At 37.1% G+C, this 17,924-nt stretch overlaps 1 protein-coding gene across 1 annotated transcript in view; it reads left to right on the forward strand.

Moving 5' to 3' along the window:
* LOC107550183 (sodium/potassium/calcium exchanger 3-like) overlaps positions 1-17,924 on the forward strand; it is a 40,514-nt gene that overhangs the window by 3,010 nt on the left and 19,580 nt on the right. Inside the window, exons 2-3 of the mRNA XM_016231422.1 lie at positions 2,412-2,504; positions 17,762-17,838. Of these exons, the coding sequence (XP_016086908.1) occupies positions 2,412-2,504; positions 17,762-17,838 (170 nt within the window). The remainder of the gene's footprint in view (positions 1-2,411; positions 2,505-17,761; positions 17,839-17,924) is intronic.

Raw genomic sequence — 17,924 nt, forward strand, 5'->3', positions numbered from 1 at the left:
GCTGAAAAAAAAGCCCTATAAAGAGAGCAAGAGAGACAGTCTGATAAGAAACGGTTTTTAAACCGGTTGGTGAGAACAACGTTCCAGTGGTCTCTCTAAAAGACTCAACATAGAAATCACATGTGAATCCATGTTTGTTGTGTTCTTGATCTTTAAGTTCAGCTTAAATTGTAAGCATTCAGATATTGTGTCTTTGCAAGCTTTCGGTCCTTCTTCCTTTTATTCAGATGAGGATGAGAGCTTGCTCTGTCTAGTTCAGTCATTGAGTGTCCTCCTAGGCTTGGTCTGAATGTTTTATGAATGATAATTGCCTAAATGCAGACTGGCCATCTCATCATAATGTTGCCAGGTTCGATAGCCTGAACATTTCATCCGTGAAACCAGGTGATTAAGATTATGTCATGAAAAACTCAGTGGTTTATTCTCACTCAAAACTCAAAGGTTTCATTAACTGTTTATGTTAAAAAATCTGTGATTTCTGAGTTCAAATTAATAGAGTGTGGTTTAAACTGCCTTGTTAAGATTATGCCATTTCTAATGTGCTTATTATTCGGTTGTTCGTAGTGTTATGGAAGATATTTTGAAGCTGTATTTTGACAAGCCACAAGTTGCTCATAATTTAAAGTAGTTAAAGGAATAGTTCACGCAAAAATGAAAATTTTTGGAGAAATGTAGCATTGCATCAGTTGCTCAGCAATGGATGCTCTGCAGTGAATGGGTGCCGTCAGAATGAGAGTCCAAACAGCTGATGAAAGCATCACAATAATCCACAAGTAATCCACACCACTCCAGTCCATCAGTTAACATCTTATGAATAGAAAAGCTGGTTGTTTGTAAGAAACAAATCCATCTTTTAACTTTAAACTGCCACATCTGATCAAATTCATAATCCATAGTAATGCTTCCTCCAGTAAGAAAGTTCATCCCCTGTTGTCCTATCACATCCACCCACACATTTGTTTAAAACTGTTTTGGCTTGTAAACTGTGCTTGGTCCATGCATATTTCTCTCCTGATTCACACGAGATGACATTTTCACTGGAGAAAGTATTATTATGGATAGAGGACTCGTATTTTAGCCAGAAGCCAAGATTAGAAATGTCATAATGTTGGAATTGGTTTTATACAAACATGCAGCTTTTGGCTTCACAAGACATTAACTGATGGACTGGAGTGGTGTGATGTGGAGTGATGTTTTTATCAGCTGTTTGGACTCTCATTCTGACGGCACCCATTCACTGCAGAGCATCCATTGGTGAGCAAGTGATGCAATGCTACATTTCTCCAAATCTGTTCCCATAAAGAAAGAAACTCATCTACAGGGTGAGTACATTTTCAGGTGAACTATTCCTTTAACGAGGCCAAACAGCTCAATAACTCTGCAAGAGCAATTTTTTTAAGTGAACTTTCTGGGATTTGAAAAACAGCAAAATGCAATGCAATTGTGATTTCAAAGAGTTTTTTTTTTTTTCATTTTATGTAGACTATCCAAACATACACATAGTTCACAAAACAACAACATTCTGATTTCAATTGTTAAATTTTGCCTGAGGCAGATGTTATCATATCTATCATGAAATACAGGACTGAATAATTTATCTAATTTATAGATGATAAATTGTTCAGTTTAAAAAGCAACTTGTATATGCTTATATGTGTAGTCTTTGACGTACTGTATCCTCACAGTATTATATATACTGTATAACCCTGCTGCCAGGCCAAACAGCTCAATAACTCTGCAAGAGCAATTTTTTTAAGTGAACTTTCTGGGATTTGAAAAACAGCAAAATGCAATGCAATTGTGATTTCAAAAAGTTTTTTTTTTTTTTTTTTTTCATTTTATGTAGACTATCCAAACATACACATAGTTCACAAAACAACAACATTCTGATTTCAATTGTTAAATTTTGCCTGAGGCAGATGTTATCATATCTATCATGAAATACAGGACTGAATAATTTATCTAATTTATAGATGATAAATTATTCAGTTTAAAAAGCAACTTGTATATGCTTATATGTGTAGTCTTTGACGTACTGTATCCTCACAGTATTATATATACTGTATAACCCTGCTGCCCTGAACAACAGAACAGGGTGCTGCATAGCTTTGCCACACTGTTGTGTTTTCTCGCTGCCAAGGGAAAACTAAACAAAATGGTTCTGGTTATACAGTATGTGCGTCAGGACGCACGCTTACGTAGTGGAGCTTGAAGTGCCTTCTGGTGCCGAATGTTTTTACTCAAGCATACTTGCTCACAAATACCTTTTTTGGTTTACCTGATGGATTCGTAAATGTTTTCATTAACATTGTTGACTGTTGCAGTGACAGTTTGCAGATACAAAAGTAAACTTTTGTACACGTTTGGTTGTGAAAGGTGTAGAGATAAATTAATTTCTCGTGTTATTACAGAGATCGAGTCTTCATGGCCAGAAACAGACTTTCCCAGACGCAGGATCCTGCAGTATGGCGTGGAAAATCAAACAATTGACACTCCCAGAGCAGGTGGGCAACAAACGTTTTATGGTGTTTGCATTTCAGAAAATGTTAAATCTCAAATTTATATTTAAGATTTTAGGGTGAGCTATTTATTGAGTGTTTTCCTGGTCATTTATACAAACTACTGAGATTGAGAGCAACTATTTGTTTTCCCCAAAGGCCACTGCTTGAAAGATATACAACATTTACACATTTATTTATTTGTGTGTGTGCATATCTCTAGGTTATTATGGATGCATGGAGTATATTCTCTAAACTCCCCTTGTGAAAATGAAGTCTGCTTCATTGTATTGAATGTGCATTTGTAGCATTAAAAGCACTAAATGTCTAAAAACCTAAATATCCTTAAACTCAAGGTATATTTACTTGCAAATGCAAATGTAAAAAGTCTTGAAAAATTGAACAAAATTAAATGAGTTCATGCTTAAAACAAGAATAAAAATCTGTCAGTAGGGATTTGAAAACTGAAGTTGATTTTTTCTGAGTCCATTTGCAGGTTTAATTTTAGTTCTTGTTTATAAACTCACTTTATTTTGATCGATTTAATCATAAACAAGACTTTTTAATCTTATGTAATTTTGCTTCTCAAGCAAACGTGTATTTATTTTAAAATCATCACTTTTTTTCCAATTTATTCCTTTTTGTTTTACTTGATCTTAAAAATGTTTTTAAAAAGTCTTAAATTTACCTCGATAAAACCTGCATAAACCCAGTTAATGAAATAAAAGGCCACTTAAGTGACGTAAAGAGAGACATTTTCATGACTGTATTTCTTAACACGCTTAAGTACACAAAAAGTGCACTTTGTAGTACTGGCAAATTAAAGGTATTACTTGTTAAGTACATTTAAATCATTGTTTGAATATTTTTGTGTTGCTTTAAAGAAGTACATTAAGTCAGTGCATTAAGACAAAAGAAGTAATTATGAAATTACATATAAAGATGTACTTAAGTCCTACTTAAGTGGGTCAAAAATCTAAAACTCTAAAAAGTTCAGCTGATTGCATTTAATATACATTTTCAATAATACATTTTCATTTAATTTTAACAGTTAAATGTCCAAAAACATTGCATTAAGTTTACACTTAAGTATATTCTTTTAAAATACATTATTTAAGTACTCTTTTAAAAGTATGTTGTACTACTTTTTCACAAGTCTGCATGGCCTTCGGAAAGCAGAGTTCTGTCTGACAAGGCCATATGTTGTTGAGGTGTATGAATTACTGTAGCAAAACAGAAAAAATACATATAAAAGGGATGGAAGAGAAAACATACACTGTCCAGAGATATCAGGAGGCTACAGCAAACATAAACAGATGTCAGGAACAGACACTCTACTGCCTCATCTGGAAAACACTTACAGCCATTGATCTCAGACAAATACCTCTGTTGTTATTATTGTAGTTCTGTTGCAGTTTGTATATTATGCAGACAAAGTACTGAGAACTGAGATCACAGCATGGTCTGTCTGCTTTAATCTGTGAGCACAGCAAGCAGTTTAAATAATGGCGAACACCACAGACTGGAAGCTTGCGGCACTGTTATTTGCCAGAATTAGACCTGTACACTTGAGCATTGAAGATGCACTGTCTTCAAATCAGGGATGTCAGGCATAAAGTGAACCATAACACTATCTAACTAGATCTTTTGATATAGAGAATCTGATTTCCCCAATGAACAGGTCAAATCAAAGAGTGTTAGAACAAATGACATGAGTTATTGACTGAAAGATTAATATGATTAAAACCTGACTACACAGGTTTCTCCACATTATTAAACTACCATATGCATACATGCAAAAACACACCCTTGTGAAAAAGAAGTGTGCTTTATTCTACTGAATGTGCACTAGTGCTCTACTTGAGACACTTTCATGACTGCTTCTGAACACACGTAGTACATTTAAAATCATTATGTTTTAATAATCGGTTGTCATGATTTTAAAATACACTTATTTTGATGTGTTGACTAGCATACTAAAGCACATGTAATTATTGATTATAATTATAACTATAGTATTTGACATTACATTTGAAAGTTCTCTATATATATGTGTGTATATATATATATATATATATATATATATATATATATACTGTATATATGTTAAATGTACTAAATTGTATATTTATCATTACATATGTGTAATTATATTTATATTTAAAATATATAAATAATGTATTTATTTTTTCAAAAAGAAATTGTTTGTTTGTTTGGTTCGTTGAATTCGTTTCCCATTCATTTTCAATATGGTCATTTTTGACCGCAAATAATTGTTTGGTCAAAAACGAGCATCAGAGGGTTAAAGGTGCAATAGGTGATTGTCTTCAGAAAATGTTTTTGTTATGCTGGTTGAAAGTCTCTTCACATCACGATAGCAATCATTAAGTTAAGTGGTCTAAATGTATTTATCTGTATTTATATTCTGTGGAAGGCATAGGACCAAGAAATGTTCATCCAATCAAAACGCTCAGTCCGAACATTTTAATTGGCTTTCCAACCTGCCTGTCAACTTATGTATTAGCATACCTCTGCGCACCCGGTTCGCGCAGACAGTATACGTCATCAGCGTGTTCACGCACGCTGTGCAGACAGAGCGAGAATGGCAGACAAACATCAACAACCCGATCTTCCTTCCTGGTATTGTAGTACTTTTCAGGCCTGTCAAAAAAAAAAATTTAATTTCAAATATTCGTCGAATTTAAAATAAAAACCCACATTACGTTGCATTCGAATATTAGGTGTGCGTTAAGGAGGCTAATCAGTGGCGCACGAGACGCGATGACGATGTAAGTGTCTTTGCATTTTAATGTTTTTGTTAGCCTATCCATTTGAAGCCACTAGATGCGACGCTGCTGCATGTTAATTACAAATATTGCAGGAAAAGAGATCATCAATGCGGAGAAGATGTTGTTTACGTCAAAACTGAAACCAAGCCGTTCACACAGAACGCATATTTCGCACATTTTCTAGAGGGACATCTATCACCGTTGCACTCGCGTCTCGCACAAAAGAGCCGCATGTTTAGAAAGCCATGTAAAATTAATGCAAGTTCAACTTTGAAAAAAACATATCTCCAGACTTTATGGTGGGGGGTTATCCCCATTCCACTGTAACTCCTGTTTTTAAATGAAAGATATACTCTCTGATTGGCTTTCGACCCTTTGTATTAAACTATGAATACATACATGATGCTGTTTTGTTTATAGTTGTTTAAGCAACTTAATTAATTATAATTTGTTTATAAACATTATTTTAAACATTATGCACTTTTTTCATAGATAGTCACGTTATCTTATGCTTTGAATTAGGGCTGAACGCTAACATTGCCATGCCGTTTTCAACTGATTAACATTATGAAAACTGGTAAAAACTTGAGAAACTCTTAATATAACTTCCAACAATTCCAATTTATGTACATTTTTCCCCATTGTATTGCCACAGGGAGCAAAAGTGCATTTATTCCTCAAACACAATAGATCCATTATTGAAACTCGGTGAAAGTTTGATCATGGCAGATTTGGTTACACAACCAGCACAAATGACTTGTGAAAAAACACACATTGGCTGTATGACACTTTCATGCAAGCAGAATATCGCTGTGGAGAGATCGCTAAACTCCAGCACATGTTTTCATATCATCAGCGCTTGTTGTACATTCCGCCATCAGTGAGCGTGCGCAGGTTTGCCAGATTGCACAGATTAAAGGGGTCATATGATGCTGCTAAAAAGAACATTATTTTGTGTATTTGGTGTAATGAAATGTGTTTATGCGGTTTAAGGTTCAAAAAACACATTATTTTCCACATACTGTACATTATTGTTTCTCCTCTATGCCCCGCCTTTCTGAAACGCGTCAATTTTTACAAAGCTCATCGGTCTGAAAAAGTGAGGTGTGCTCTGATTGGCCAGCTATCCAGTGCATTGTGATTGGCCGAATTCCTCAAGCATGTGACGGAAATGTTATGTCCCTTACCATATTGTGATGCCTGCGGCAACCACATGTGACGACCGCGGGGCTGGACTCCACTTTGTCCACGGTGAAAGCCGATCCGGCGATCGACAGGGTGATGTTGAAGTATTTCCTCAGCGACCAGTGTAACGGAGGCCAGCGGTAGGTGCTGTGCAGGTAAACCTCACTCCCCTGATCTCAAGAGACACACTAGTGGCTGCAGTCTAGTGGCTGCAGTCTCCTTGTTAGTGCTTCCGCCTCCCATGCTGGAGACCTGGGTTTGAGACCCACTTGGAGTGAGAATGAGGTGTGGTGGAGAGGACCCAGGAGAGAGGGGTTACATTGGTGCCGTGACCTGGATGGGAGTGATGGTTAGGGGGGTGAGTGTAACGGAGGCCAGAGGTAGGTGCTGTGCAGGTAAACCTCACTCCCCTGATCTCAAGAGACGCACTAGTGGCTGCAGTCTTTATCCTCCTTGTTAGTGCGTCGGCCTCCCATGCCGGAGACCCACTCGGAGGGAGAACGAGGTGTGGCGGAGAGGACCCGGGAGAGAGGGGTTACACCAGCACGGATCAGCTCCAGGCATGTCGAAGCGATATTGTCCTCTTTTGGAAGGCCAAACAAAGTAGTTTCGCTTTCACAACAAAACACATATGCAAATCTTCCCACATAGTGACGTAGGTATGTGGGGGCGTGTTAGAACGAGCTGTTTTAGGTAGGTGTGGGTGACTCTTAACTTTTATAAAGAAAATCTCTTTGGATTTGAGACTTTAGTCTTTGCAACTTTACAGATCTTCTTTATGCACCAAGAGCTTGTAACACTCCAAAGAGAAAGGAAAAATTTAATTTGCATCTTATGACCCCTTTAAGTAAAACACCGGGCAGAAAGTGTATGAGAAAAGCTCTGTTTTGGGGCTTAAAACTCTTAACATCTGACAACCACAAGCATGAACGCTAGTGAAGACTTGTTAGCAATGCAAGATAACACAAATGCCAAATTAAAAACATGTTTTCAGGATAAATAACGAGCCGGCCAATATTGTGACGATTGTTTTTAATTAATCAAGAAAGGTAGATATCGTTATCGAGATTAAAATACGATTAATCGTGCAGCCCTACTTTGAATAAACGTGCATTAGTAATATTTTGCTCGATGCGCCCTCTTGTGGCCTCAGGAGAGAAGCCAAAAGCTTTTCTTCACCCTAACTGAAATTATACATTTTAAATTTGAATATAATTCGAATTTTGATCATATTTAAGTACAAAATTCGAATTTAGTTTTTTTAGCCATTTTGACAGCCCTAGTACTTGTGTTTTCTCACTGGTGAATGACACATGATGTAGCCCAGCGGTTCCCAATTCCAGTCCTTGCGCCAAAATGCATATTTTGCATGTCTCGCTTAGTTAACACACCCGATTCAGATAACCAGCTCGTTAGAAGTGAGCTACGTGCATGAACTGTTCCGTTCGATATGATCCCTACACAGTGTTCATTGCTCCCTACTCCCTTAGCAGGGAAAATCCATTGAAGTTTACTTCACTTCGGAACATGGGCTGGAATTGGGAACCGCTGATGTTGTCTCTCGTATTTTTGTCTGTGAGCGTATTTGCGTTCAGGGGGCGTGGCTTTGGACGGCGATTGCAGGGAGGGTGGGACGTTCGCTTTCAGTGCTATCAGGCTAAAGTTATCATTTTCCAAGATCTCCTACTGCACCTTTAAATGTGAGACTTAAAGCTGAAACACTGACTACTGTGAAAATTAGCGAGTTTCCTTTTAATACATTGTGTTTTAATATTAAAATACAAGTAAGTTAGTATTGTTGTTAAAGGTTAAATCATGTTTCGTTTGCCTTTAATCTGTATACTCAATCATGGCTATTGAAAATGAAAGGGATGTGAGCATTTTGTGAGTATGAGAATACAATAGGTATCTCATCAATTCAAAGAGCGCTTGCAAAAATTAATGAGTTGATGACTGCTCTCATCATCAGATCTGCAATTGGATGAAATGCTACTGGCAATTGGCAAATTATCTGGCAAAGCTTGAGCAATATTATGTTTAATAGGTGCAGTTCCTTAAACTGCTCTTCCGTAATTAGAGGGGATTATGTAATAAGTCTGAGATTGATTTCTTTTTTCTGTCTCTCTCTCGTCCTCGCCATTGTTTTTGTTCCTTATAAAAGGACGAGACGGCAGACCTCGTCTTCAGATGAGAATCCTTTGAGGTTTGTGTTGCTTGGCAACTGAATGCTAAATTTTGGGAGCGTGTCTGTTTGTGGAGAGCCATGTGAGAGCGGGAGCTTAGATGAAAAAGAAAGGCGGCGAGAGAGAGAGAGAGAGAGAGAGAGAGAGAGAGGTGGGAGGAAATAAATAATGAGAAGGAAAGGGAAGGTGCTATTTTTAGGCATGTCAGTAATCATTGCACATGATGTTCTTTGCGTTGACCAAATATTTTGTGTACATTTCAGAAGGAGTAGGTGGCTAGAAAATCCCTCGAAGACAAGCACAATCACTGCAGTCTAATAAAAAACAAATCATGCTGCATCATTTTGACTGTGTGGTAATCTCTTCTGACATGATGCATTAAGATCACATGGCATAAGCAGAAGTAATTGCTTTCAGTTGGATATGATTTGCCCAGTATTTAGGGAAAGTAACCCTAATAAGCCCATGGACCAAATAAATGCACTTGTTGGTTAGAAATATATAAATAACAGCAATATTATAATATAAAATATAAAACAGAAATATAAAAATGACAGAAGCATGAGAGAAATATTTCAAAGCAATGCATATGTTTGTTACCTTCATTTTACTTTTTATCTGGAACCATTCAAATGTCAAGATCTTGAGTTGTTTGCAATAATGTGTTGTTACTGTCTGGTTGAAGTCACATCCAAAAACAATTTGTTTTCAACAAACCGGTGATTAAACTAGCTGCGTATTGATAAAGTTATGATATTGATAAGTCAATTAAAACCTAAGCCTAGTATAATTAATTGTCTTAATATATATATATATATATATATATATATATATACACAACTTTGCTACAACTGTAGCCATGGTTCCCTGAAGGAGAACAAGATGCTGTGTTAAGACGCGGTGGGAACGCCTCTGCGTAACCCACGTCCTGCAGCATGTGTGAAATTAGTCCATTGGAATGACGAGACGAAACTGGTGGGGTGACGTAGTGACCAAGAATCTTAAAAGTGCATCAGGTGTAAAAAGTTTTAGCTTCTGGTAGGTCGAAGTAAGCTGCTCACAGGGATGCAGGAAGTATGGCAGGGAGACACAGTGTCTCATTCCCTCTCAGGGAAACATGGTTACAGTTGTAACCCAAGATGTTCCCTTTCAAGGGAACTAGCACTATGTCGAAACGCTGTGGAAATGACAATGCCCACTCCGCCATGCTGACAAATACCTGTGTGAATCATGGCAAGCACAACTAAGACAGGAGAACTTGAGAGCCTGGCGTCCAAATTGTAAAACCTGACTAATGTGAGCGGAGAAGACCAGCCCACCGCATCACAAATGTCCTACAGGGACACCCCTAAAAGAAAGGTGTTTGAAGCCACCATACTTCTGGTTGAATGAACCCTGGTCTCCAGAGGCGATAGAAGATCAGAGGACTCATACGCAAGGATAGCCCCTCCAAAACCATGGCCAGAATGGAGAATGGTCTTAACAACCTCAGCTGAGAGACCGCAATCTAGGAGCTGTGCCCCCTCAGAGGCCACACCCATAGCTTCCACAACTCTGAGCAAGGCTGAAGGATTGAGCCCCCCGCCTGAGAGAGAAGGTCGCTTCTGACAGGAATCTCCCACAAAGAACCATCGAGGAGGGCCACCAGGTCCAAGAACCATACTCAGGCCGGCCAGAACAGGGCTACTAGCAGCATTCGCACCCCATCCTGGCACACACTCTCCAGAACTCCCGGGAGCAGAGCGATCAGGGGAAAGGCATACAGAAGCAGCTTCGGCCACATCGACAGTGTGTCATCTCCTGAGATGCAAACAAATCCATCTCCACCTGGCCGAACTTCCTCCAAATCTGCTCCACCACCTCAGGGTGGAGCCTCCATTCCCCAGGACTCAGCCTCTGCCTCGACAGGATGTCTGCTCCCTGATTGAGGTGCCCAGGGATGTAAATGTCCCTCGAGGAGAGCCCACTGGAGGATCTGGTGTACAAACCTGCAAAGTGGGCGCAACTGCAGACCCACCTGATGGTTGATGTAAGAGACCACCGACTTGTTGTCTGTGCAGACAAGCACATAATGGCCTCTCAGCTCTGGAAGAAAGTGTTTCAGTGCACGAAACACGGCCAACATCTCCAGGGAATTTATGAGCCACGAAAGATGCCGGTCTTCCCATAAAACCTGGGCTGAGTGACCACTCATGATCGCTTCCCAGCCTGTGAGGGATGCATCTGTCGTAAGCGTTACACAACGACAAGAAGGATTCCATAAAATATTAAGCAGCAAAAACTGTTTTCAACATTGATAAAAAAAAGTCTTAAGCAGCAAATCAGCATATTAGGATGATTTCTGGAGGATCATGTGACACTGAAGACTGGAGTAATGATGCTGAAAATACAACTTTGATCACATAAATCAATTACATTTAACAATATATTCAAATAGTTATTTAAAATTGTAATGATGTTTCACAATATTACTGTATTTTTGATCAAATAAATGTAGCCTTGGTGAGCAGAAGAGACTTCTTTCAAAAACATTGAAATCTTAATTATTTCAAACTTACTCTTATTAGGCCTGCCTCTCCTGATGTATATTAATTAACATAAATAAGTAGAGACTGATTGTGAAAGTTTAGAATCAGATGTTATATAATCTCTCAACAAAATTGGATCGAAATGAGCACAGAAATGATGACAGAATATTTGGCTAAACTATTCCTTTAAACTTTTTGACTCTAAGAATTTAAATGATAATAAGAAATTGAAGGTGTTCTAAAAGCTAGAAAATAATGATGCTACAAACATTTTTGTGCCATATTCCGCAGCAATCTGAAAAGGGCTTTAGTTTTGGATTTTGCACCTAACTGAGGCTTTCTCACTTGCACCCACATAGTGAAAAGGAAACTCTGCCACTCTATACCTGTATCTGCATTAGTAAATTGTGTCCTGAACACGCTACCTGATATCTGTTTCCACTTATTCTCACTTCTTTCTCACTTGATTTCTTCAACCCCCCCCCCGACTCTAACAGAATTCACAGTTCAGATTAATAGATGTGAGACATGCTATTTAAACACATGTACTGATTTAAAGCTATACTTCACCTTCCTGAATCATTCAGTGCATCTCTGTGTGTAAGACGGTGCTATTTTAGTATCACTGAGACACTATGTTTATTTATAATAATATTTTTTATAAAAAATGTTTTTAAGTTTCTGTTTTCATTTTGATTGTAGTTTTAGTAATTTAGCTTTTTATGTTATTTTTATTAGTTTTTGATAATATAATATTTTTATTAAAACATTTTTTTTTCATTTTTAGTTTTAGTAAAAGCACGTACAATGGAAGTGAACGGAGCTGATTTATAAATGTTCAAATACTCAGTATAGTACAGCCACAATACATAAACAATATGCTTGCTAACATTATTTAGTGTGAGAAAAATGCTTAATACCCTTTTCTGTGTGAAATTTTATTCAGTTTTATTTATCGTATTTATCCAGTCATATTTATTCATAATTTTATCGATTTTTTTTAATAAAAACCCTTAACCTTAAACATCATGAAAAAATCACGATTTAAACAGCTTTACAGCTCAAATAATCCACAATTGTTTACAGAAGAATGTGCTATTTTAACATTTTTCATTTAGATCTCATAAATTATATAGACAGACTGATAGACAGACAGACAGACATATAGATAGACAGACTGATAGACAGACAGACAGACTGACATACATACAAACAGACAGACAGACAGACAGATAGATAGACAGACTGATAGACAGACAGGCAGACAGACAGACAGACTGATAGACAGACAGACAGACAGACAGACAGACTGATAGACTGACAGACAGACTAATAGACAGACAGACATACAGACAGACTGACAGACAGACAGACAGACAGACTGATAGACTGACAGACAGACTGACAGACAGACATACAGACAGACAGACTGACAGACAGACAGACAGACAGACTGATAGACTGACAGACAGACTGACAGACAGACATACAGACAGACAGACTGACAGACAGACAGACAGACAGATAGACAGACAGACAGATAGACAGACAGACAGATAGACAGACAGACAGATAGACAGACAGACAGATAGACAGACAGACAGATAGACAGACAGACAGATAGACAGACAGACAGATAGACAGACAGACAGATAGACAGACAGACAGATAGACAGACAGACAGATAGACAGACAGACAGATAGACAGACAGACAGATAGACAGACAGACAGATAGACAGACAGACAGATAGACAGACAGACAGATAGACAGACAGACAGATAGACAGACAGACAGATAGACAGACAGACAGATAGACAGACAGACAGATAGACAGACAGACAGATAGACAGACAGACAGATAGACAGACAGACAGATAGACAGACAGACAGATAGACAGACAGACAGATAGACAGACAGACAGATAGACAGACAGACAGATAGACAGACAGACAGATAGACAGACAGACAGATAGACAGACAGACAGATAGACAGACAGACAGACAGACAGACAGACTGACTGAATTACTAAGAATCAAGATCCTTTGTTGTGGTAATCAACATTATGCTTCAGATGCTGTCAACTGAGCTTAACTTGTATTAAACTCAGAATATTTCTTTTAATTTTCAAATTTCATTTCAATTTAAGTTTTATTTTAGCTGTGGTTTCGTCACTTTGATTTTTTTTTAAATATGTCTATATAATATTTATTAATTTTTATTTTAGTTTGAGTTATTTTAGTAGATCAAATTAAACTTAATTGAAAAATGAGAAAAGTTGCTTTGGCAAGTATTTATATGCATATTTGTTTTATTTAATTTCAGTTAAAGATTCTTTTATTTCAAGTAATGAAAATATTTTATGTTTAAGGTTTTTAGACTTCAGTTGACTATAATAACCCTGGCGTAGTATGTGATGCACAGGTTTTTAGCATATGTGCTGAATCAGTCTTGAGTGGGTTGCTGTTGTAGACTGCGGGGTCGTGTTTTGCAGTTGATAACCCAGCTGGACACCAAGACACCCTGCCATTTTAAGTCAATAGCATAACATTCTCTCTCTCCTCATTCTCTTCTGCAGTTTGTCACTCACAGCTTGCAGTCACACAATCAGACAGAAAGACAGATGCTGTCACTTTTTCTCTCATACATTCAAGCCACCAAAGTCTTTTCTCTATCCATTTTGTTTTTTCATTCTGAAAAATAAAGGTTCTTTATTGACATTGATGGTTCCATGAAGAATCTTTAACATCAACAGAACCTTTACATTCAACAATAGGTTCTTTATAGTGGTAAACGGTTCTCCACACTAAAAAAAAGGATGTTTTAAGAACTGTTAACTGAAAGAGTGTTTGAGAAACCCAAAATCATTCTTCTATTGCATCACAACAAAACCCCTTATTTGGAACCTTTATTTTTAATAGTGTGTAGTGAAGTCTTTCACTCTATTCTTTATATAGAGTGTAACTGTCACAGAGGATTGGGTGAGCCATCATCATTCGAGCGGCTTTCAATGATTTGCTGAGGGCTGCTGATTTGCGCAGCTGCACTGGAGCTAAACTTGGCTCCAGCTGGTAAGAAAAAGGAAACACAAGGCCCGAATTGGCTGCTTGTATTTAAGAGGCAGAGCAGGTGTCTGTTGCTGTGAGGTGAAAGGTCACAGTGACGTATATGCACACTGACGCAACTTGTGTCTGTGGCAACATTTCTGCTAAATTATATTACATTGCTTCTTACGAGTTTTGCGGTGCTTTCAACGTGAAATGTCCAGTGGGTGACACTAAACGTGTGTTCAGTTTTATCCAAAACATATGAACGTGAATCCGGCGATGTGTTATTACATTGGTTGTTGTTCGTGTCGCCACAGTTCGTAAATTAAGTGTCCAGTGAGTGGCGCTAAAGGGTTTATGCTCTATTGCATTTGAAAAGAATATACCACCTGCACTAAACCTTATGTTAAACCTAGCCCATATTGTTAACACAAACGCACGTAAGATAAAAATGCATTTGCTGAAGCAACTGTGTAATTTTAGATTGCTTCTAGAAGTCTTGTAGCTCTTTTATTGTGATTCGTGTTTCTAGGACTCGCACCCGAGGGCTTTGTGTCTGATAGTGCAATGATGCACCGGGTGTGCAATCGAGCAAGTTTATTACGTCAGAAAAGCCATATGTATGGAGCTGGTTATTTGATGCAAATGTCAAAATGTGTTAGTTTACAAATCATGCACTATGTTAAAAAAATTTTGAGATCATAAAAGAGTATTGTGCAGGAAATATGCGCTTTAAAAAATATTTTTTAAAAACGCATAAAAAGTTTTTTTTTTATCAATAATCTGCCCCTGTAATCATAATTTGTGTGAAAAGGAATACAATTTGTTGGTGTTTTACTGCCACTAGTGTTCATTTCAGCTGAAAACTGCAGTGACTTGTATTCATAGGTACATTTTAGGAGTTTTGCACAAATTTTTCCAATGAACCTATTGCTGCGTTCAAGTCCTCCTGGGACGTTCGTACTTACGAGTTGACAAGTCGTAATTACGACATCAGGTGCGTTCAAGTCAGTTTAGTCGGCACAAGATGGCGGTGTACCTTTTAATAAATTACAAGAAAATACAACAGGGTCTGCATTTTTTTACTTGGATTTCAGCTGTGTAACAAGAACATATCCAATTTAAGTTTATAGGACAACTAAACTATCAATTTAAACAAAAATTTACCGTCAACTATACGTTGCATCCATCGATTCCGCCATGTTTCTCATTGACACGCCCCCAACTCGGAAACTCTGGGCTTAAAGAAAATGTGGAGTTTCCCACTCGTAATAACGACTTTGTGGTGGCGTTCATGTGCGTTCAACTCGTAAATACGATCTATCCGACATGACTTGAACACACCATAAGTTGCACTGACAAATGGTAAAATCATGAGGGCTACAAAAAAAATGAAAATTGAGAACAAGTGTGAAAGTTTTTTTGATTTGTCTTAAAATCGTTCACTTTTGCTCTGCCATCTTCTTTACACACTTTCTCTATTTTTGTTGGAGTCAAGCACCGTCTTATATGTGTGTCTTTCTCACAGAACCCCAAGACGTTCCCTCTGGGACAGGGAAATGGAGTATTTTTAGCAGTTGCACTTCTGTTGCTTGTCGTCTCTTTGGTCCCTCCTTTTTTTCCATATTTCCTAAATCGAGTCCATGGGAAAGATATATCCTCCACCCAGTTTCTCACTTTCGCTCTGTTGCCATTGGCTTCCTGCCGCTGCTCGTCAACAATTCACTGCCCTAGGGAAGACGTTGCCATAGTAACTGCCTTCGCTGAGGCAGCTCGTCAGGATGTTCAGGCGGGTTTTTCAGTGCGATTTAGTGATTTACATAGAGCCAAAACATGTCTTTTGACACTGTGCTACAGAAGAGGATGGAACGATGACAAAAAAAGAGGAAGGAAAAGGAAATGGAGGATAGAGAGAGTGAGATAGCAAAGAGCAAAAAAAGACGAGCAATGAGAAAATACAAGAAAAAGAAGCCATTGTAAATAACAGAGGGGTGAAGAAGTTTTTGTCTGGATGTAAAGGGCAAAACAGAAAATCATTCCTGTGCATGTGTTTGTTTTTGTTAATGGAAAATGTTATTGCTCAGTCAAAGGTTGCTCTTTTAGGAGACGTGATGGTACTTTAGTGAAACACAACTGAGAACTTCAACTTGTCTTTTCTAAAATATCTTAGAATATTTTTTTTAAAGAAAAAATTAGTCAATTGACATGCTATAAAATGAATTTGGATAGTAGCAACATCGTCCCATGAGTATTATTTTACGTACAATTTGGTTCACATACATTTACGTACATTTACTTACATTTGCATAGACACTAAAACATACAATATATAACGTATTGACAGCATCTAAAATGTAAATTATATTTAATCTATGGATATTTCATTAATGAAAAAAAATAGGTTGATTCTGTTGTATTTCTGAGATTATGTTTCAGTTGCATTTATTATACGCAGGTGGCTTGTTAAGTGAAGTTGCTTTACTTAATTTGAAATTATAACATTCAAAATTATAACGTATAATATTTTCTGTGTGGCTTTTTCCAAGTAATTTCAAATGATAAAATTAATTTAAATAAGACTACACTTTAAATTAAGAAAAAAAAATTATATTAAAAAAAAATTCTGGTAATCATTCAACCACTACTTACGTAATATTTATTTTGTTTGTCATGAGACACTGCATTTTTCTGAATATCTTGTGAATAAAAACAACCATAAAATGAATCACAAATGCACAATAAAATAATCATGAAAGTAATCTATTTTATTCTTGGGCTGCAATACAAATTTTTAGAATCTATTTGATTGAAGAACAAATTAATAATAATAATAATAATAATAATACATATTGAATGAAAGATAGGAGAGGGATTATTAAAGTAAAATTATTGTCACTGTACTTATTATTATTTTTTAAGTGGTTTTGTTTAGGTTTGAGGAAAAGTTTAAGATACCTAAAGTATATCTATAAAACTGTAAAATGTACTTATATAAATATATTTATGAAATAAAGGATTTGTAAATATTTAATATTTCTATAGCTGTATATACATAATACTTACTGCATTTTAGATGCTGCCATTATGTCCATATTGTTCTTAACAATGTACAAAGATACGTAAGAATATCTACATATAAACAGGCTCAGATAATGTTGGTCTTTAATGAGAATTTGATGGGAATTATTTGAGATCAGATTGAAATCTCTTACTTTTGAAAAGTCTTCTATTTGTGTTTGTGTTTAGGCACAAATTCCTGGGGTAACGTAATCTAGAGAGTGGGTCTATAGTGTCTATGTGTTCATATGAGTGTAGAAGGGAGGCTTCAGTAGCACGGTGATGGGTTGCTATAAATAGAAATGGGTTCTGTCTTCACTGAAGTTCACATTCCTCTGTATATTTTACCTGAACATTGGTGTCATACATGCAACTATCCCACCACACATTCAGCAAAATTGGTTTTGAAAATCCAGCAAGCACAATTGTTTCTGATGATTCCATGTCCAACCCATGTGGTGTTCTCCCATTAGCAATTCATGAGTTCCCTGAGGACATCTTCACCAAAGAGCAGCGCAAGAGAGGAGCCGTACTACTGCATGTGCTCTGTGTGAGTGACACATCCATCTATCTATCTATCTATCTATCTATCTATCTATCTATCTATCTATCTATCTATCTATCTATCTATCTATC

Source organism: Sinocyclocheilus grahami, unplaced genomic scaffold (assembly GCF_001515645.1).
Source record: "Sinocyclocheilus grahami isolate Dianchi unplaced genomic scaffold, SAMN03320097.WGS_v1.1 scaffold390.1, whole genome shotgun sequence".
NCBI lineage: Eukaryota > Metazoa > Chordata > Actinopteri > Cypriniformes > Cyprinidae > Sinocyclocheilus > Sinocyclocheilus grahami.